A 23,644-nucleotide genomic window follows, 5' to 3' on the forward strand; every position below is an offset into this window, starting at 1 on the left:
AAAATCCTCTAGAAAAGTCCCAAAAACATGCTTAAGAGTGACAGTCCTGTGACCAGAAATTTTGAAATTTTGAATTTTTTAAGGTTCAGCCACACTTGGTGGACTGCCTATTTTCCAACCGATTTGATTAAATTTAGATGTTTTGGAAAGGTCTTTAAATTTACATCCTGGGTGCACCTTTTTCAAACGGTAATTAATCGGCAAAGTACCTACTCGTAATTGATTTATTTTAAATAAATATTTTTTTGTTACTTTTCATATATTTTTTTCGATCTAGAAACTGACCGGTGCCTCATATCAATTTCCGATCTTCCGTGGTCCCTCCCCCATAATCTATATTGCTAGAGGAGGAGTCTGTTTTCCTTTTTGTCCGCACCCCTGTCCTTCACTACACCAAAACCATGATTTTTTTTGGTTTTTTCGAAAATAGCTCTGACATTTTTTTTTTTTTTCATTTTTAGACATGTTTTGGAGATAGTCCAAGGGAACATTTCGTCCATTCCTGTCCGCAAAATTCGTCATTTTGAATTTTCGATAAGTTTTTAAGCTTTTGATAAGCTTTTTGTATGAGCTCATCAAAACAAAATCGAATTTAAACAGGATGATTTTTAAGTACGGTACAGTATTGGATAGATTTCAACTTTTCAAAAATTAGTTTTTAAAAAATGATTAAGCCTAAAAAATTAATGTAGAAAAACTTATAAAGTCACTGACAAAAATAAAAGGATCAAATTGATCCTTTTGCACAGGATGGATCAAATTAACATGCCCTATTATGATAAATGTGCATTCAGAGTTCGGAATTTGATCCATCCTTTGCAAAAGGATCAAATTTGGATCATTTTGATCCTTTTATTTTTACCAGTAGTGGTTCAATTTAAAGCCCTTTCTTCAAAAATGCAAATTTGTTAGTTGCATAACCGTGCTATCACACTAGGAATTTTTTCAATTTGTAAATTCAATTTAATTTTCAGATGAATTGTTCCTATGCGTTATTTTGCATTAAAAATAATTTGAATTAATAGATTTTCGCTTATTTATTGATATAAACTAATACTTGGACCACCAAAACATGTTTAAATATGCTAAAATAGCATAAATGTGGTTGCTCAAATTAATTTCAACTCAGCAAATTAAAATGTTAAAATTGCTCAACAATTCCAATTTTAGGCGATATAGGCACCCTCATTTTCGTTGTTTTTTTCTGCAAATGAGGTCTAACTGTGTGAAGTAGTTGCTCAAATTCTTCAGTAGCCATACAAAGAAAATTGTTGTGTCCAAAAAAATCACCAGTTGCGATATCATCATACATTTTTTTCAATGAATCCGTGGTCAGATCTCTCTTGGATCCATTTTCTGGCCCACAATCTCTTCCTTTTACCTTGAACCACATTTTTATTGAACATGTATCTTACATAAAGTACGAAAACTTCTTCCTCATCACTGGACTCAGTCATTTTTCTAATAATGTAACAAAATCACAAATGACAAAATAAAACAACTGGCAATCTGCGCGGCTTTTTTGAATTTAGCAAATTTCTCGCAGTGTGTTCTGGCTATGAAAAATTTCATGTGGTTCTCGGAATTTTAATGCTCAATTTGCTGAGTTGAATTTAAAATTAAATTGTGAAAAATCCTAGTGTGATAGCACTGTAACAGTAATTAATGGTTTCAAATAAACAAATTTGCGATATTATCTTGTATGAAAACTCGAATTATGACATCTTACGACCGTACGCACCGGTTTTAGAGATTCGTTATATTCGAAAGCTGAGATCAAATACATTAGAAAAACTATAATGGAACAGATTGTTCAGGGTAAATTCAGGACTTTTTTTTGTAAAAACGTGAAATTTAGCCATGAACAATACTAATTATCTCATACACCACACCATTTCCTTTTAATCCAAGACACTTTTCTCATCTCAAAAGAGGATTTAGCTACATAAAATACAAACATTATCTTGAAAAAAATTATTAGGTTAAACTTGTGAATTTGAACTCAGGACTATTTAAAACATCCACCGCGTGAATATGAGCTTTATCAAGGATAATTGACTTAATTACAGTATCACAATAAAAATGATAATGAAAGAATATCAACTAATTGCTTCAATGTATGCCTTTCAAAACTTCTTACCTTTCCCTGTCCGGATCTGTCAAGTAGCATCAATCCATTCTCCGATCCAATGAGCAAATTGACACCCCAGAGAGCAGCACAGAGGATCTCAGAATTGAAGCGTTTCTTGTACTTCCTGATTTCGGGCGTATCGCTGGCAGCATCATGTGATGTTGGCGTCACATTGACATTCACATGACTCTCGCGCCTCGACGGTCCCGAACCGCCAGCCCCAAAGCCAAATGTGAGAAAACTGCGCTGTTTCTGTTCCAACGCAATGGCATGGGGTGGTAAAGAAGGTGGTGAGAGATTATTTGATGAATTGCTATTGCTTATGCCACCATTCCCACCGCCCTGATGGTGATTTCGCACCATCGACTGACTCGGACTATGCTGCAAACCCTGACCGTGATGGTGAACAGAGGAATTGGACATTGTGGATTGTGGGGAGGAATTTGTGGTGGCAATAAAAGATTTTGAGGGTGTGGAATGAATTGAACTCACGGCTGCACGATACTGCAATGAGACAAGTCAAAATACAGAAACAAATATAAGTCACGTGATAACTCTGTAATCTGTAATTGGAATTTAGTAGGTCCCCAATAAAGTTGGTCTATTGCATTCGTGATATTACAAGATTTTTTTTGGATAATTGTATAAAATTTGAATGGTTTTTTTTTCTTAACTATACAACTTCAATATTTATAATGTATATCACATAACAAAATGTAAAGTGATGGAATAAAGTGTTTTAATCTTACCATGCACATAAAGAGTTTGCCCAAGAAAAAAGCCATTCGAAAATCTAAATCAAAATACACTTTTGTATTTCTCGTTTCGGCCGCGTAGTGGATCAAATATTTTCTGTGCGAATTTCGAATCGAGTCTCAATACACTGAGTGAGATCTTCGATATTCGGGTGATTTGGGCCGGGCCGAAAATGACAGATACACACGTGCAGAGATTTTTTTTGACTTCCAGTATTTGACAGCTAAAAAGTTAAAACAACTCTATGGCAGAGTTGAATTAACTCTACAAATATCGATGTAATTGTTACTCTTATTCGTTGTAAATTTTAGTAAATAGAGTTGAAACAACTCTTCGTGCGAGTTGAATTAATTCGGCGGATATCGATGTAATTATTACTCTTTTTCGATGTAAAATTTCATCTCGACTGAAGTATATGCTTAAGTGTTTTCGTTTTAAGAATATACTTCAGTCAAGAAGATTTTCGTGTGACAAATTTCATATGGAACATCAACTAGAAATATGCCTAACAGTGTTTTATGAAGGCATGTGCGTGCATTATATGTGATATTTCGCTCGAAACATAGGGAACTTGAGGTCAAGAAAATAATAATAAATTTATAAGATTAAAAAAAAACATAAAGTTTCAAAAATATTCATTTTGGGATTTGAAAGAGTTATTTTAACTCTAAAAACAATTTATTTAGCTCTTAAAATTAGTTATTTTAACTTTTAAAACGAGTTAGTTTCAGTCTTAAAAAGAGTTACTTACACTCTGTTGTCATGTAAATTTTAGGAAAAAAAAGTTAAAACAACTCTTCCGAATATTACACCTAAATAGAAGTAAAATCAACTCTAAAATATAGTTAATCGAAAATCAAAACGAAAAAGAATTAATTCAACATCGATTCGAGTAAGTTTTACTCGATTATTTTTCTGAGTGTAGCAAAATCGAAAAGCTGAATTTTGTAGAACTCTCTGTAACTGTTAGCGCTTTGTTTTTTTTTTGTTGTTGTAGGGAAAATCAAAGTAACAAGATTCTTAGTACATTGTGAGAAAACCGACGTTAGGGAAATTAGTAGAACGAAACCGGAGTTCGTCGGAAAGTGGAGTCACTCTTAGAAAAATGGCAACTCTTCCCAAAGCTTTCGGCTCGATCTCCAATCAGTTAAGTTTATCAGTGTTATACCCTGTAAACTTCTGGACAGATTGATATGACAAAACTATGGAAATTCCTTATTGATTCGACCACTGATGAAGGCTTGGAGACCGAGTCGAAAGCTTTGGGAAGTGTTGCCGTTTTTCTAAGAGTGACTCTACTCTCCGACGAACTCCGGTTCCGTTATTAGTACAATAAACTCTCTCAAATTCGGGCATTTGGAACAGAAATGTCAACCGAATTATGGAGAAATTCGAGTGTGGAACTCTTTGAAATTCAATGATTTTTGTTTATTTACATACATTTATATTAAATTTACACACTTATAACTGTTGTAAATTTCCTAAAAAAAAAAGAACCCTTATATTGAAAAATCATAATACAGGTAAGAAAAAGTTCAGGAAATACGAACGTGTATTTGCATCAAATAACAAGAACTTAACCACACCTGAAAATTGTCAACAAACTTTTTTCAAATGTAACTGCCGCCCAAATTGAAAAGGGGCCCGATCCGAATTATCGGGTCTGATGTAATAGTTCCCAGTTATAATTTCCCTCATGATCACTAAGGTCACTAAGTAATAATTTTAACAGGTCCCGATTAAAATTCTGAAATTCCTAATTACCGGAATACAAAATCACGAATAGGTCAAAATACCGAAAAACGAATATCCTGAAAAGGCCAATGTACCAAAACTCTAAATCCCGAAATTCCAATATCCCGAAAGATCAAAAATCTTGGAAGCCAAAGTCCCGAATGGGTCATAATCCCGAAAAGCGAATATTCTGAAAAGGCCAAAGTATCAAAAGCCCAAAATCCCGGACAGATCAAAATCCCGAAATTCTAAAATCCTGAAAGGGTCAAAATCCCGGAAGCCAAAATACAAAATGGGTTAAAATCCCGAAAAGCCCAAAGTACCAAAAGCCAAAATTCCGAATTAGTCAAAATCCCGAAAATGCGAAAATACCTAAAACCAAAATCCCGAATAGATCAATATCCTGAAAGAGCCCGAGAAGGGCAAAACACCTAAAACTAAAATTCCGGAAAACCAAAAATTCCGAATTCCTTAAAGTGTCATTCTTAATGTGATTCTGACCATTCGAGATTTTGATGTTCAGGATTTTGGCTTGCGGGATTTTGACACATTCGCCCAGTTTCAGTAATAAAACCTTTCGAAGAGATAAAGCCATTTCAAATCCAAGCCAAACCTGGCCAAACCTATTCGAAAATCTACCGGAAGTCTAAAGTGCAAGTTCATATACCCGCCAATTTAGTGCTGATTGTTCTTGCATTTTGAATTTCGATATTCTTGACACTTCAATCGTCAACAATGTGCAAACGTTTGCTGTAAAAAGTGAATTTTTGTGTAGTTTTGTGTAATTTCAGGATGGTAGAATGTTTTAATTGTAAATTTATTAAAACAAATGTCCTGTTGATGAACTTGCGTGTAACTTTTGTGTAACTCGTAGGTGTTTAAGCGTTCGAACTATTCTGCTGTTTCAGGACAAAATTGTCTTTCCGATATAGTGTCAAAAGCTCTGGAACCGTTTTTTTTAATTTTGGATTAAACCACCCCACCGACACTCACCGGAAGGACAATTTTGTCCTGAAATAGCAGAATAGAAGTCTCAACGTCGGTTTCACCTACCAGAAATTATAAACGTTCGAACTTCCAACGGGTTTTTAGGTAAGTTCTCTCTCTGATATACCTTCGAAACGGTAAAGGAAAAATCTCAACCGGAGAGATCTCTCAAATCGGGATGGTTATTACTGAACGAGAGGATTTGGGATTTTGACCCATTCAAAAATTTGGCTTGGTGGATTTTGGCTTTTTGGCAATTTGGTCTTATGGTATTTTGACCGGAATTCTGGATTTTCGTGATTTTTCCATAGGGGATTTCGATTTTTGAATTTCGATTTTGGGGATTTTGGTCAGTGCTGATTTTATCGACTTTTTAATGTGATTTCATAAACTTTCCCTACCTTGTGCGAAAAGGTTAATTTGAAAATTCGAAATTTACGTTTGAATTTTCGAACATCAACGACATTTTGTGCAAATAATGTTTTATCTGCCTTTTAGTTGGAGTATCAAACTCCACTTGCAAGCGCAAAAAATCAGAAAGGTTTATAAAGTATGGTCTCTTAAATGCAAACGTTTAGGGGGTGGTGATATAAATGACATTTCCTACTTCGCAAATTCAACAGATATTTTCAAAAAAAAACTCCTACTTATAAAAAAATATACACAGTATTCCATCACTTTGATATATGGTTAATAAGGAAAATTAACAGCTGCATGCTCTCCTCTCTTTCATCGTTGCAAAAAAAAAAATAATGTAACCTGGGAAAATTGGTGAAATTAATTAAATTACATCACTACGAGTAGCCTGTTAAAATTCTATTGATTTACACCGTATCAAAGTCATCATACAATAATTTTGTTATAATAATTAATTTATTATTTAAGGAGGGGAAACTAAAAAAAAAATAGATTAGTTTTTCCCATGTTATTTTGCCAAATTAATTTTCTACACTGAATAAAATTAATTATCTTTTTGCATTACCAACTAATAACAACTGATTATATTTTTGATTCATGCCAACAGAGTGGGTTATTCACATTCATTAAAACAAATTATTTTAAGGAAATACTGAAGAAAAGAAAATAATTTTAGTGCCTTAAAATAAAAGGTTAAAAAATGACAATTTCTGCTTCATTTTACAATTTTTTTAGAGGATGAAAAATAAAATACAGAATTTATCAAGACAAATGAATTCTTTTGCAGTAGCAATATTTTTCCAAATAAACCTTCTACTGTTACAATAAAAAAATGAACAAATAAAAATGTATTCACAGAAAAATTATTTTTTTTCAAAAGTTCAAAGAATAAATTGTAATAGCAATAGGAATAAAAAAAAATTGAGAAAAATAAATAAAATGTTATAGTCTCTCAAATAAAATGAAGTTTAAATTGAAAAATGAATTAGTTGTGTTTTTTTTTTTTTTGGTAAACCAAAATTAAAATAAAGAAGGAATATTAACAGAGAAAGTGTTTTTTGCTTTTCTTTATACGATGACATTAAAAAATTATGATGATGCTGAAGTAAATACTTACACAATGCTTTATAAAATTTTAAGAGCTAATACGTTGATGTACTTTTTATTTGAAGGCAGCCATCCGAGCTCATTCGATTTCCCAGGAAAGACAAAATACAATACAAATAACAGATTATATCTTTTCTTCCAAAAACGTTACTCTTCAAAAAACAATCTATCTATTGGCATTTTCATCTCTTTCTCTAAATATTACTGAAGTTATAAAAGAAAACTAATTTACTAATATAAAAAAAATACTATTTCTTTTAATATATCGAAAAACAAATCAAAGTTTTTTGCATTTTGTCCTACTTTTCAGAAACATTTCATCCCACTGAAATCTTATTGTTTTTTTTTGTCCCACTTTTGCAAGTCTGTGAATTAACATTTTTTGGAAGGAGTTGGACAAAAAAGTCTTAATTACTTTATTATACCGCAAAATATTCTTCGTCTACAGAAAGTAATTTGTATTCTCTTTTTTTTTGTTTTAGTTATAGATATACAAAGGAAAACATGTCTTTTAGTAAATGAGCAATATGCAAAAAATAAATAACAAAACTACAGCAAACAGTAATAAATGACAAACACAAAAGCCAAACTCCTTGGTAAATTATTTATTAAGAAAAAAAATGTTAATTCACACTCTCTGAAGATTATCGTTAGTCACAAATGTATCTTGAGTATAAAATTGATTTGACGCATAGAAAACAATTTGTAAATCAATATTAGCCTTTACAGGCAAATTCAACTTTCGAGATTTCTTGATTTATTAATTTTAAAATAAAACAATTAAAAAAAAAATACTGCTGCATAATATGCTAAGCACTATAAACTAGGCTTTTGAGTACGCAAGACTTCCGGACATGCATTATTATTTCTTCTTAAATACGAATCAAATTCGATCGCTTTCAATGAAAACATTCTGGATGATCTGAAAGAGATTCGACTCCGGTATACTTACAAGAACGAAAGCTCTTATACTTAACCCATTGTGTTGGGCTAACTTATAAAGAATTTACATGAGTAAGCCCCGCCGAAACCAAATTAGATTGAAAATATGGTCAAGCCCCCTTTACCCACAAAATAAATAATGAATAAAAATCGTTTAATTTCATTCAATAATTCAAACAGCATTTCTCTAAGTAACTCCTTGGAGCGTCGTTTATAATAGCAATCAAGGATTTCGGAAATCTGAAATAGTGGAAAATCTTCAATACAAACTTTTTGAAATAAAACCGGATTATAAAAATGAACAAAATTCTCTAATTCTGTAATAATCGAAAAATCCTTAAAATTGTGAAAGTGCGATATAATGAATCAGCATCAAATTTTAGTATATATTATAGCTCTGCATCTTATACATAAATATAAAAAAACTCATTCGATATTTGGACATGAACTATTGGGGTTCTAAGTAAATACATCCCATCATCATCGTTTTCTGTCCTTTTGGAACATCGCCAAATATTGTTCTCTCGATATTTCAGCCCCTATATGGCATAGATCGACCTCAAATCTTCGAATATTATGGTTAGGCTTAATACCTTTTGTTAAAAAAAAAAACTTGAACGCCCCTGAATCGGGCTATATGTCCTCTCCACACTAGAGAAATTTATATCCAAGTTGAAGCAAACTCCCTACGCTTGTGTAACAATAACTGTCAAATGTGGACATAAATTTCTCTACACAGAAAAAAAATATTTTGGAAAAATGTTCGTAAATGTTTGTGAATTCCTATGGGGAAGTTACGAAATGCTCGTAAATCGTATAACCCACAAACAAGTTCGTAAAAGTTTGTACTTTTTTTTCACAAACATTGTTCGTAAACATGATCACATGATCACATTTTTTGTACTTTTGCAAACGTTTTTTCGTAAATGTTCGTAAACACACAAAAAATGTTCGTAAAATTTTGTCATTTGTTCGTATTTTTTGTTTATCTGACGAATATTTTACGAACATTTACGAACAAATGACAAAGTTTTACGCATTTTTTGTGTGTTTACGAACATATGTTTGTATAAGTACAAAAAATGCTCGTCAAATGATCATGTTACGAACCATGTTTGTGAAAAAAGTACAAACTTTAACGAACTTGTTTATGGGTCATACGATTTACGAGCATTTCGTAACTCCCCCATAGGAATGCATAAACATTTACGAATATTTTTACAATATATTTTTTCCGTGTAGTGTGTAGAGGCCAATAAGGGGTCAAAAAGTCAATCTTAAAATTACTATAGCTCCGCTCCTAATTGACGGAATTTGATGATCTTGGGTGATTTGGAAAGGTCTAGTTAAATAATCGAAAATCGAAACTGTACGATCATCGCTAGGCACGCTAAAATCGAAAAATCGATTTTCCAAAATCTAATGTTTGATATCTCAAAACTTCCATTTCATTTTCGATAATTTTTTTGGTTGGTTGTATATCTGATAGTAGAGACCTTTCTAACGATCCTTTGTCCCAAAAAGTCAACTCACAATAATTGAATTTTAAAGCTCTCCGAGTTGCGAATAGTTTGATATCGAAAGTTAACAATTTCAACTTTCGTAGATTCGGGTGATTTTGCACCCTTGCTTTTTATAAGGTTTTCTTTTATTCTAGCACTTAGGGATGGTTTTTGCTCAATACTCCCCAACAATAGTTAGACTGGAACAGATTCTGATCTTGGGTTACCTTTTAGGTGAAATTTTAAATAAAATAGAACTTGTGAATGAACTTGTCCATTCAACTTCTTCTTGAATTCAAAAATCTTGAATTGAAATTGGTCTTGAATTTTGCTACCAGTTAGTAATAAAATTTGATGATTTTCTTGGCAATTCAAGCAAAAATTTTTTTGGTGCCTTAAGGAACTTTTCAGCTTACGAAGTACGCCAGATTTAGCAAGATCAGATTTACAAAAAAAAAAAACATTTCTAATTAACAGAATTTTCTCAATTTTTATTTCGTTTTCGTTGCCAATTTGTGCCAGTGAAAGCCAATTTGGAAATGTTTTAGAGAATTTGTGTGGAAATGTTTTCGTCTTTACAAATAATTTGTGATTACGAAAATCGTTATGGAAATGGAGTTAATACAGTGAATTTTTAACCAAAAGTTCTTGTAAAGTTTTGAAAGCTTTGCTTTCAATTCTTTTTTTTTTATAAAGATTACTATATTTGAAAAATTAATTAAAAAAAAGTGCTATCCAATACCACTTAAAATCATCAAAATCGGATTAAAATATAATTTATTCTGATTTTTCTCAACATTGTTCTTAAGTTTAATTGCGAATTCCTCCAACAAAAGCTACTCAGATCCATAAGAACGTTTTTGTGCTTTTGTCTAAATCCGGCAAAGATTATAGAAGTAAATTTCCCAAAAGGACAGTTCCGAATTGGAACTTTTTGTCCAAAACATCTAAGAGTTTTTTGATTTTTCAATAAGCTCAATTTCACGAAGAATGGATTAAAATTAGAATATAAGGTATTTTTCAAAAAAATTCTAGTGTTTTGCATTCGGAAACGGTTAAGTTTAATAGATAATTCTCTAAAAATATTCTCTGTAAATACCAACTGACATAATTTCAAATTTGGCCCGTCATTTTACCAAAATCCTGGTTACGCTTTTGGTTTACCACCGCTAAGACGGCGATGGACGTAATATAACAATTTTTACATAAACGATATTGTCACTATTGATTAAACAATAATTCAGAAATGGAAAAGTAACCTAAAGGTCTTTTTGGGCAAAGCTTACTCAAAAGTCAAATACAACCTCAATAATAAAAATAAAGTGCGGAAATTTAGGATTCCCACTTTTTTTCAATATCTTGAAAAATATTCCCATAATAAAAAATTAAAAACAAACTCTAGAAATATTAAAAAAAAATGAAATTTTATAATTACTCGCATGTATCATTTTCTACTGTAGAAATCTCGAAAATTGAAAATACCTGTTAGTTTAAAAATCAATTAATAAAAAAAGTTACAACAAAATAAAAATCTCTTTCAAATGCTTCTTGTTCTTTTAACTAAAAAATAAAATAATGAACCCTCCACATTTTCCGTGGGGGTTGATTGTCAGAGAAAAAACTAATTGTATAGTAAGTTATATAGCAAATCCTGGAGAAACTAACAATGATACAACAGAATAAGAATAAATCTTACCTCTTCACTTGATGATTTATCATGACGTGGGGGAGTTGCTGGTGAAGCTTGACTCAGAAGATCTGGCAAGACACTGCTAGTACGTGTACCAGGTGTTCCTAAACCTCCACTACTTTCACCTCCACGATTCTAAATGTAGAATAAATCACCATATGAGGTGGTGGAAGGAAGAAAAGAAGCCCAATTAGCATAATCCGAATCAAAAACAAGTATATTTCTCAAGATAATCTCAAAATTCTTTCTCTCTCTCTCTCTCACATTTTCACTCTCATCACAAATTATTTTTTCTTTAGCATCCAAAAGAAAGCCAAAAAAGAAATTTGTAATGAGATATCTCTATTTAAAATGATTATTTAACAAAGAAAAAAAAAGCCAGAAATCTATATTAATTACTTCGTCAAAATTCTTCTCACATTGCTTAATTTATTTTTAATCAGAATTTAAAGCAGATGCAATTGTATTAATTTTACTTGGTTAAAATAGTGATTGATGATTTATTGACAAAAAAATCTTGCTCAAAAAAGAACACGTGTTTTTTCTTTTAATTATATTCGGACAATTTCAAATTTTTAGACATTTTCTCTTGAAAAATCAGTGTCAAAATAAAACTTCTAATTACATAATTTTGATTTCTTTTTTTTTTATACAAATGGTGAAGGTTCGATTAATGAAGGGAGGAATAGGGAATTTTGTACTGCATGCCAAATCTCAGACAAAAATATATTTTTTTTAAACAAACTTCTACCAAACACATTTACATTTTCACACGCCTTATCTACAGCACTAAAAAAAAACAACAACATCTCACTATTGCAGACTCTTTTCACTTTCAACAAAGCACTTTTTCTTTCTACGCCACAAGTACTAAAAAAAAAACATGCATTCTCTGCAGAATAAAAAAAAAACTAAAATGAGTATCGTGCCTCACGCGACAAATTGCATTAAAAACCTACTTTATTTTACATATTGGCATGAATTAGAAGAGATTAAGGGTTTTAAGCTAAAGCACAATGTTTAAAATTCTACAAATAATTATCAGATTAAAGAAGACAAAAGCACAAATGTTTGTTTTTCAACAAAATATTGTACAATATGTTTAATTTATTTATGTGTTTGGCAATTTGATTTGTAAAATACAAAAACAAAATTTTAATAACAAAGTCTGTAAAATTGTTGGTGTTTTAATGTGAAGGTGTATGGATAAATAAATGTCATCACTACCAAGAGCAAAAAATTTAATTAAAATCGACAAAAAAAGTGAAATGAAAACAACAAAAAAATTAATTGATAAAATCAACATAGAAATTACGATCAAATAAAACTCCTATAAATAAATTTCTATTTGCAACGACTTTTTTTCAGTTAATATTGTTCCTCTTGTTCTATTTAACATCCTTTCAGCAATTAGAGGAGATGATATCATTAGAGTTCTCAACATTAGTTTCAATTTATCTTGCTAATGATTGCTGTTGAACAAATTCAAACTTCAAACTTTTGGCATACAATTAGGGTGTCTCTGAGGTATTACCCAGACAATCAACGCGACGACGTTGAGATGTGAATTTCACTTTGAAACAGCAATTATGGAAAAAAAGAAACAAATTTAACGTGAACTGACTTTTACGGCATAAAATAGCATCACAAACCGAAGGGGTGGCCTTTCCGATCGGTTTTAGAATTTTAGACTACTAAAATGAATTTTATAAAATACGAATAAAAGGGAGAGGTATACCGCTTGTCAAAATGACGATTGTCAGCAACGTCAGCAATCGTCAAAGCTTCAGCTACATCTCCAAATTTACGCCCCCTCATCGCAATTTCCAGAAATGTTCTCAATTCTTCAGTTTGCTTTATCATTGCATAGCATTGCAGAAAAAGAAGACGGCTTTGCTGTGACCAAGCTTAATGTCCTAGACTCACATACGACTTAAGCCGAAAGATGGTTTAACGTAATTATAATCAAAATAATGATCAAATTACATTTCCATTAGTTTCTGACTAATCCGTCCCTCGGCTTAAGCCGAGAAACAGATTAGTTAGTAGGAAACTGATGGGAATTTAGTCAAATCATTATTTCGAGTGGTGAGTTTCGAGTTAGTGGTGAGTATAATAATCTTCACCTTGCTTGATACGGGTAAATTCTGAGATTCCGAGAATACCGGAACCGTATAAATCCTAGGATCCCGAAAATTCAGAGATTCCGCAATATCTCAGGACCGAGTTAATTCAGGCATCCTGAATAACCTGAAATCACAATTTATTCCAGGGCTTCGAAAACTCAAAAATCCTCAAAATCCCAGGACTTCGAACATTCTAGGATCTAGAACATTCCATGATCCCAAATATCCCGGGATCCCGAAAACGTCGGGATCTTGAAAATCCCAGGACTACGAGTCGTATTCCGGTATCCTAAATAGGGAAAACTGGGGCAGCAGAACTTGGACTAATGTCGATTATTTATTCAGGAAACAAAGATCCCTATTCTGTCTACAAATTCATAAATTCTCGACCTCTGAAATTAAATACCCAATTAAAAACAGCGCAGTCTTTACAACTACCCCGTGTTTATTAATGACCCAGTTTTTCTTATCCCAGAATCTTGAAAGTCCGGACTCCGGCCCCTAAAATTCCCGGGATCTCAAAAACTCCTTAATTTTGAAAACCATGAGTTTCCGAATATTTCAGGATCCGTAAATCACAGGGTCCTGAAAATCCTGAGGTTCTGCCTATCTCAGGACCTCGAAAATTCCGGAACCCCGAAAAGTCCAGGAATCTTGTGATATTCGTGTCCTCAAAAGATTAAGATTTGTCTATGAGTTAGTTTTACTCATTTCAGAACCGCTGCACCCAGACCACTTATTTAGCCTCATTATGCCCTCCCCATTCTCCCTAAGGCGGTGAACCTGCTTTATATCACGGTACTCTGTATGCGTCCTGATACACACAATAATACCGTTTTATATAACGGTAGACCAACCCCGGATTGTGGATCTGGGCAATGAATGCGTATTTGTATTCGACTGAATACTACATGTCGAAACTCCTTTCTGTACCAACTTTTCTTTTTAAAAGGTTTCATTGCCAATTGCTTTTGGAATTACTTTTCTATTTAGTGGACAAATTCGAGACTTACAAGGAATCTGAAAAACCTGCAAGTGTCTAGATTCAAACCCGGGATCTTACAGTCATAGAGACACTACTCCATTCACTAATCTACTGGGGCCGCCGAAACCCCAAAAAATCCTGGGAAATCAAAAATCATGGGAGTCCGAAAATCTCGGTATCCTATGTGCTATTTTTTCGATATACATAAAACCGGTATCCTGAAATCTTAAATTTTCGTAATACCGAAATTTGGAATTAATGAAATGCTGAAATTTCAGGATTTCGAAATTTGGAAAACCTCTGAATTTAGGAAATTCTACTATGAAATGATATTAAGGATTTTAAACCCCTATGAACTTTGCAGTAAGTATTTCTAATAATTTGATGGACTGTAGCAGATAAAAATTAAAGATTTTGAGATATACTGTAGATGCAGATGATTGCAAACTTGCTTTTTGAACACCTTTTCTTTAAGTTTACCATTTAAGAATGATCTTTAGAACATCTTCAGGTGCCCTGTAGTCTCTGGATCATCCTTAAGTGCTAGAATTAAAGAAAAGCTCAGGAAAAGCAGAGGTGTAAAGTCACCCTCATCTATGGTACTTAACATTTTAAAACCCAAAGTGGCGTTTTACTCTAATTTTGAGTTTGGAGCTTCATGTTAAGAATTTTATTCAATATTATGCTAAAGCGATAACACGAATGTGTAGAGAATTTAATTAGCTTCCGTTTAGTCGAAAAAAATAGTTGACAACTTTTTTATTATTTAAAAAATAGGGAAAAAACCAAAAATGGGCGTAGAAGTAGAATACCAAATTGGCGTAAAATTTTTATATGGGGTTGACGTTAAAAATGGACATTTGAATAACTTGAAAAATGTGCACATTTTTTGAGATTTGCCACGATTCGAAAAAATCGCAAATTTTCGTGAAAATATTAAAAAAATTAAATAATATAAAACCTAGAATTGTTGTAAAGTGGAACTGTAGAGAAAAATATGGTGAAAATTCACTTTACGCCTTGTTTTTCTTTTTCGAATTCCTATTGGAATTTCACATATAATTTTCTTAAAAAAAAAAACAACGCAAACTATTGAAAATTTTACAGGAAAATATATTGATATTGGTCCTAAAATGCTTGCCAAATTGCTAGGAAAAATAAAATTCAATGGAAATAGACATTTTGCTACGAGAATATGCGAAAAATTCATTTTGGCATTTTTTGTCAATCTCATAAAATTTATAAGAAAATGGAAAAATATTTATTGGAAAATGAATTTATGAGTCCTAGAACTGCTGTAGAAGTCATACGGAACGAAAAACTATTGTAAAAATGCTATTTTTTTGTTGAAAATATCTGCACTGGCATTTTATGTCAGTTTGGTATTTTACGTGATTTTTTTGCTCGGATTTTAAAGTGTTAAAAATACAAGAGACCGTGGCTTCCTAGAGGAAGGTGAAAGGGCAACACCAGTATTTTTATTTTGACTTTCCACTACAATTTCAATAGAAGTACAGAGCACATAGTTTATATAGGTGGTTTAGGCATTGCACGCAATTGAATTTATAGAACTGTCTTTCCTTAAACGACAATAAAATTCCAAATTTTAATATTAAAATTTTTAAGCGTTACGTTTGAATTTTAGGTATAGCAGCACACATTTTATTCTCTACTTTTTCCCTCTGATACCAAGCTTTTTTCCTTTAGCTAGATTTTGTTGAATGTCTTATCAGTCTTTTAGAGAGGTAGGCGAAATTCTCTCATGGCATAGCCTCCTTTAGGCCCCGCCCCTTATCGAATTTGAGGAAGTAATTTATTTATTGTGTACCAGGAACTATCGTATAATAGGTCGTTTGGCATTGAATTTTAGGTAAAAGATGTTTAAAGTATTGTAGAGCACACAAATTGAATTGCATTGAGCAATTTCGCATTTTAACTGTAATACAATTAACAGCGAATGATGTCATTTAATTCAATTTAATTTAAAGAACATTTAATGGAAAACGGAATTCAATATCTCGAAATTCGCACGTTTTAAAAGAAAATATATATATTTTTTATATTTAGAGGAGTATGCGGAAAATGATTTCCCCGAAATTGTTCTTCGTGCCAGGCGAAACTGTACGCTAATCTTTACAAGAACAAACAGGTGTAAAGAGGGCGTGTGCTAATTCATTTTAGGGCAGGGCTTAAATTGTAAATCTATATAAACAAAACGACATGTAAATCTTCTAAATTGAATATGACTTTTTGCAATAAAGCTGTATAAACATAAAGGATACTTTACACAGAAAGCAAATTGTGAAAAGTGTATTATGTACAATGTTTTTTTTTTGCATAATGTTTTGAATAATATCAGTTGAGAAAACCCACAATACCATCTCATATCTTCTTCACAAACAAACAAATATACTTTTGAGAAAAAAAAAGGTCTTTAGATGGAACAGAGATGAAACAAAAAGAAAAATATCAACTGAGACTTTGTAAAAGAAATCAAAAGAAATAATAATAAAAATAAATATTTAAACAAAATATATAAAGGTCATATGTTTTTTTTTTAAAGAAGAAGAAGACATTGAGGAAATCCTTTACCTGCTGCTGGCCAAATAAAAGTTGCCGCGTGGCCGAATTGCGGATTATTATAACAGATTCAGTTTTTTCACGTCTCGGACGGAGAAAATCTAAGTGTCTTGATGGTGACGATGTTTTTGTGCTTGTTGTATTCTGTTTGGCATCTTTGGTTTGACTTTTGGCCGGTGATGACTCACGATAATCCGTGAGAATTGGTTCAGCACCAACTTTTGGACGTCTCTGAAAGATTCCACTTGATCTCTGAACAATACTCTGATCCCCACCACTATTATTGGTATTTCCACTAGCAATACGTTCACCCAGAATGGCTGAATGCCTCTTGGCCAGTGGGAAGAAATCTGTATTTTCACGCCTGAAGCCACGGACAAAGTTGAGAGAGAGCTTTGAATCACTATCTTGACGTTTGTGAGTGGCAACATTTTTGGTCATCTTTGCCAATGCTTCTTGTTTTGCCCTTGAATTATTGGCAAAAATTTCACTTTTCACCCGATCCTCCAGTTTCATCTTATTGGCATCATTTGTTCCCTTGGAATCATTTGACACATTTTCCAGGCACTTTTTCATCTCTTGCGGTTGCAGAGATATTCTATCACGTCCAGACGGATTCCCACCATTCTTACTCCTCTGCTCGAGTGTCCGAGAAGTTGGGAAAAATCTCTCAATATCCCATTCACGCAACAAGACTCTCTCCTCATTTTCCTGACCATCCGTGCCTTTCTGTTTCTATGCATCATGCCACATCCAATCCAAATGGCCACATTAGTGTTCATCATCACCGTGATTTTTGTTTTTTTTTAATCATTTTGTGAATTTTTAATTTTTTTGCAAATGAAGTGTGTGCAGAATTTGTGTAATAATTTGATTTGAGTGTTGTGTAACATTGAAAAGGATTTTTGTATAGACAGGAAAATTGTTTTTTGTTTTTAATAATATTTTTTTCAAGGATATTTTTTTCATATGTTAGGATGGTAGGAGTAAAAGAAAGAAAAAGAAAAAAAATACATAAAAATTAAAAAATGAACCATAACCATTTGTTTTTATAAAAAAAGCAAGTCTATATTTTTTTTAAATTAAAATTTTGGCGTATATTTCCGAACCGATTTTTGCTAACAAAATTCCGTCTCATCAAATTGAATTTTTCAAAATTCTACACATTAATAAATACAAAAGGAAAAAAAAATTATCAACATCTAAAAAAAACACCATATTTTGTTCTGTTTAGCCTAATCTAAATAAATTTTCCAACACCAATTAATTTGCTGGCATAGTGTAATAAATAAAATTGAAATTTTGCAATGTAAAACAATTAAAAATGTCAAATGTAAAAATTCCCATATTAATTGCAAGCTTTCTAACAAAAAAAACAATTATAATTAGGATACTGAGCAATAGAAAAAATATAATACGGACGTGTCTAACTAAATATATAGACATTATTTTGGGATATTTCGCACAAGACACGCATATCTTTCCTAAACACGGACTCACACTGAGAACTAGGAAGCAAATTGAGATAAACAGAAAAAAATAAATAAATTAACACTTACCCTCTTCATGATCAACGTACGATCACCCTGATTCTGATCATCGTCATCTGGAGTTGGTGGCAATGGCCTATTGGGTGGACCACCTGATCCATGACTTGGCACTGGAGCCGCAGAATCCTCCGAGAGGACACTCAAACCGGGCCTGTATGAAAATTCAGGACTAACAGAACCAAATTCACAAAACACAAAAAGAAACAATACATAGTGCGTTCCAAAGTAAAATCGAAGAATAAAATTAAAAATTTACATGAAAATATATAAAGCCATAAACCAAAAAAGTTTAAAAATTAAAAAATAAATAAATTTATAAATGGGATGAGAAAGAAAATGGTGAAAAATTTTGTTAGAATTTTCAAATTTATGTGAAATATGAAAAAATGAGTTATAGTACTCTATTTGTTTGGCTTTTATTCTAAAAATAAAACTATCTATTGATCTATAAAAAAAAAATAGGGATGAGTTTTCTAACAACTAACTCTAAAATAAATTTTCTAATAAAGAAAAACTTCTAAAAATACTTGTGTAATTTTTATAATATAATAAATTAATATAAAAAAAATAATATGAAAAATCTTACATCTTGCAAAATGCAAAAATTTTGTTTTTGATTTAAATTTAATTAAAAACACTTTTAAAATAAAATTGTTTTTAGTGATATCAGTATTCGAAACTTAAATCTGAACATTAAAAATTTACAAGTTATAAAGATATACTTATAATATTGACATGTTTTAAACGTTTTCAAAAGTCGTAGATTTACGAAAATATCTTTGCAAATTCGGAAGAAAATTATTTATTAATTAATTATTTCGGGTTAATAAATATTTCAAATATATTTATAACTAATTTAGAAAAAATAATAAAAAAAATAATTTTGAAATTTATTGTCGATCACTTTGCTAATTGAAATTTTTAAAACATTATCGAAAATAAATTTCGAAATTTGTCTGAATAGGGTAAGATTAGGTAATTCGGAATCATGTCTATTTTGGAATTTTGAGATTTTTTTTACTGTTTCAGATGGTTAAAGAAAAAAAGAAAATCACGAAGAAATACAAGACTTTACATCCAAGAGTACTTCTTAGCAGTTTTATTCACTTTGTCATCTAAAATTGTTAAAAAATCTTACTGTTCCAATTTAGACATGATTCCAAATTACCCCATCTTAACCTTAATCGTTTGAATCAAAAACATGTCAAAAATTTGTATTCCCAACCCCAACCTTTCAATTGAGAATTGAAAATCACAAATCGATGTTCTCTGTACAAAATACGAAAAAATAAAACTCAGTTCGTAAAATCTCATAATAAAATATTAAATTTCATTAAACTTTTTATAGCATGTAATTTCAGAAAAATATTGAGGTGTCTACTAAAATTATATTTTTAACAGATCATTTTTATTTTATTACTGTCTTAAGGGTTAGTTTTTACCAGCTAAACCTTTCAGTGTCTTTAGAAAATACATTTGCATCATCGAAAATCTTTTTCGAAAATTTATAATCTTGTGAAACACCATTATCACTTTTTTATACCGTAAATGTATCAGACATTAATTTTAATATCAATAAATTTCATAATTCTTTAAAATATATTATCTTAAATGAATGTTTTTGTTGGCTTGTGCAAACAATACGAAAATTCGAAAATCAAAATTCGAAATTGTCTTTCGAGTCTTTTTTTTAAGGTCTTTACAGATTTGAGAAAAAGTAGACAGATGTGTTTGTGCAAAATACTTGCTCCAAAATATTATTTTGTCGAAGACTTGTCAAAAAAATAGTTCAGCTTTATTTGAAAAATTGGTAAATTAGTTGTTTGTAAAAATTGGTTTCGAACTGAAATATTTTGTAAAAAGTTTGGTCAATATTTTGTCAATTTGTACTCTCATTCCCATTGATTATTAAGAGAAAATAAAGCAGAATATTCTTAATCTCATGATATGAGTTCTCAATTAGCGTACAATGCGGGGTAATTTTGAAATAAATCTATCTTTGAGTTTTGAGATTTCCTTATTGGTTCAGGTGGGCAAAGAGAGAACACCACAGGTATTTTTTTACCCATCGAAAACAATGAAAAAACCTCAAAATTCAAATTAGATTCTGTTTAAAATTACCAAAATGTACCCTGTCTTTATCCGTAAAAGTCCCAAATTTGTCTAAGAAAACTTTCAATGCTGCATATCCTTACAAGAATTTTACCCAATTTCAAGGAAACCAAAATAATTTTTTAAACTCCAAGAAAATTTCATAACATATTATATTTTTTAATCAAGACTGGAAGTTGATATATCTTACCGTTTAGCTTTACATTGAAAAAAAAACCAGTAAATAAAAGTTTTCCAACAAAATATGTCATTAACGAGTTCATTACCAATTGATTCCGGTGCAGTGGGATTAGAAATTTCAAGACCTTTTCAAAAAATCTAAATTTAAACAAATCAGTTGAGAAATAGGCCCTCTAGAGTGGTTTTAATTTAAGCTGCGAAAATTTGATGTCGAAAATTTTTTCGGTCATAGATGTCTATGGACGAAATGTTCGCCTGGACCACCTCCAAAACATATCCGCAAATAAAAGAAATCGCAATGTTGGTCAGGTAAACAAAAATTTACGAACAAATGACAACATTTTACGAACATTTTTTTGTGTTTACGAAGATTTACGAACAAATGTTTGTAAAAGTACAAAAAATGCTCGTCAAGTGATCATGTTACGAACAATGTTTGTGAAAAAGTACAAAATTTTACGAACTTATTTGTGGGTTATACGATTCACGAGGATTTTTACATTTTTACAAAATATTTTTTTCTGTGTAGGTACAAATTGATTCCAAAAAAATTTGTTCCAAGGAAAACTTGTTTCAATATTTTGGTCAGTGTCCAAAACTTTTTACCGTGTAATGTTTGAATCCAAGCTTGAACACCTTTTGACAAATTTTCATTTTTTGCGACTTGTTCTTAACAAAGTGGGAATGTACTGCAATCGTTAATTTAGTCATAATTATTCTGAACCGACTCTCAAGTTATCCTCAAGTCTGCACAAGCCTTAAAATTTACTAGCTCTCAGATTAGCTTTTTGTCTTATGACGTCTATATAGAACAATGAAAAAAAATTTGTAAAGTTGTTCGAAAATGTTTGTGAATTTCTATTGGGGACTTACGAAATGCTTGTTAATCGTATATCCCACAAACATTGTTCGTAACACTTCATTGTTGACTAATATTTTTTGTTCTTTTAAAAACATTTCTTCTAGATTTTTATTTGTCAGACAAAACTTTACGAATAAATGACAAAATTCTACGAACTTTTTTTGTGTGTTTACGAACATTAACGAACAAATGTTTGTAAAAGTACAAAAAATGCTTGTCAAATGATCATTTTATGCACAAAGTTTGTGAAAAAAGTACAAACTTTTACGAACTTGTTTGTTGTTTATACGATTTACGAAGATTTCCTAAGTCCCCAGTAGAAATTCACAAACATTTACAAATAATTCTACAAAATATTTTTTTCTGTATAAAAGCAATTTTCTAAAAAAATTCCTTTTAAAAAATAAATGTTTCTGCAGGGGCCTCTCGACATTTCATTTTTCCATACGTTTTTGCATAGAGGCACTGAAGACTATTGGCAAGTTTTTTCCTAAAGAGAATTGACTTATCAGTCTGATAAATTTCGAAATTGTGCATTAAAAGCTATCTAAAAATACATATTTCATAATGTTCGCCGAAATAATACAAGAACTAGGAGCAAATTGGTTTAAGTCGCGGTACAATATCTGCATAATTTTTACAAGAAAAAGTGAAAAATAGCTTCACTTTCTATTAGACTTGATGGGCCCCTGCGTTTCTGCCTAAATAGGTAGGGAATATTCTCTTTAAAAAAACACTTCTTTAATTGCTCCTAGTGTGTAGATGCCTTCAAAAATGCACAAGGGAAAGGGAGATCGGAACTACATTAATTAGGTAATAAAGTATTTAAACTTAGTTCCGCTTAGAAATTGGAAATATCACAGAAATCAATAGATTAGGACTTACAGTGGCTTGGGTGGATCACTGGCGAGGAGTGTTCCATCATTTCTGGTACCTCCATTGGCCTCCTCGGGTTCACTGTCCGTGTCCGAACTCTCAATCGGATCCAGCGGATTGACAATGGATTGTGCATGGTGATTATTGGGTGGCGCCGGTGCTGGCTTCGATGGCACAGATGATGATGAATTTGACCCCTGACGACTATTCCTTGGCGGTGCTTCTGGCTGCGCTTGTTGCTGCTGTGACTGTTGAGAGACGCCCAATTCATTTAATTGTGCTGCTATCATGTCCAAATCCTAAATTGTCACGATGGAATCCCCCGGTTGAGTGAATACAAAAGGTCTCCTTATTTTTCACATTTTCCAATTTTTAATGCAAGTATTTTTTTTTCTCTTAATTATTCTTTTTTATCAATGCAAAAGAATATGAAGCATTTTAATTTTGTTGAAAGTGTCTAAAAAAAAATAAAGCTAGAGACACTTTTCATGCAATTTTCTAAAAAAAAATCCTTCACAAAATGCAATTGTAGTATTTGTTTGTTTGTTTTTTTACAGAATGCTATAATTCTTGTTTAAGAAAATGCACCAATTTTTTTTATAGCGTTTTCCATCTGCAGCAGTATCATGAATAATTTATTATTTGACAAATAAAGAAGCAGTATAAGAGCGAAAATAAATATAGATTATTTCCGGTCATTTGTCACAAGAAGACCTTTTGATGCACAAATGTTTTATTTTGTCGGAAATTCTCATAGCAAAGTAATTTTTTTTGGGTAAATAAGAATGATAAAAAAGCAAGATAGAGATAGACTATGACTACATTAAAAAAAAATGCCAAGATAAAATTATGTGCAAAAAAAATTACATAAACATAAATCTAATTATTTGATAACATACCTCTGGTCGTCGTGGTGGAAGCTTTTGTGTATTTTTTCGTGTTATTTATCACAGAATATTTTTTTGACAATGACAAAAATAAACAAAAACGAAAATTGTGTATGTGCAAGAAAGGCATTCTCGAGCAAATTTTGTGTGTGCATAATTTTGGTTTAACAGCAAGAAGAAAATTTGTGAATGTGATTTGAATTTGTAATATTTTGTATGT

The 23,644-nt window shown here is 31.4% G+C and overlaps 1 protein-coding gene across 40 annotated transcripts in view; it reads right to left on the reverse strand.

Annotated features, from left to right (window-relative positions):
• LOC129803875 (serine/threonine-protein kinase mig-15) overlaps positions 1-23,644 on the reverse strand; it is a 79,811-nt gene that overhangs the window by 12,472 nt on the left and 43,695 nt on the right. For 2 of the 40 annotated variants that reach the window (XM_055850720.1, XM_055850721.1), the window contains exons 6-11: positions 23,437-23,457; positions 22,547-22,836; positions 18,517-18,676; positions 16,970-17,692; positions 11,273-11,401; positions 2,141-2,383 (exon numbers count right to left, since the gene is read on the reverse strand). In XM_055850720.1, the coding sequence (XP_055706695.1) occupies positions 2,141-2,383; positions 11,273-11,401; positions 16,970-17,692; positions 18,517-18,676; positions 22,547-22,836; positions 23,437-23,457 (1,566 nt within the window). Of the gene's footprint in view, positions 1-2,140; positions 2,636-11,272; positions 11,402-16,969; positions 17,693-18,516; positions 18,677-22,546; positions 22,837-23,436; positions 23,458-23,644 lie in introns of all 40 variants that reach the window. The other 38 variants (XM_055850702.1, XM_055850703.1, XM_055850716.1 and 35 more) reach the window with 27 other exon arrangements.

The sequence above is a fragment of the Phlebotomus papatasi genome, chromosome 2, assembly GCF_024763615.1.
Source record: "Phlebotomus papatasi isolate M1 chromosome 2, Ppap_2.1, whole genome shotgun sequence".
Classification (NCBI taxonomy): domain Eukaryota; kingdom Metazoa; phylum Arthropoda; class Insecta; order Diptera; family Psychodidae; genus Phlebotomus; species Phlebotomus papatasi.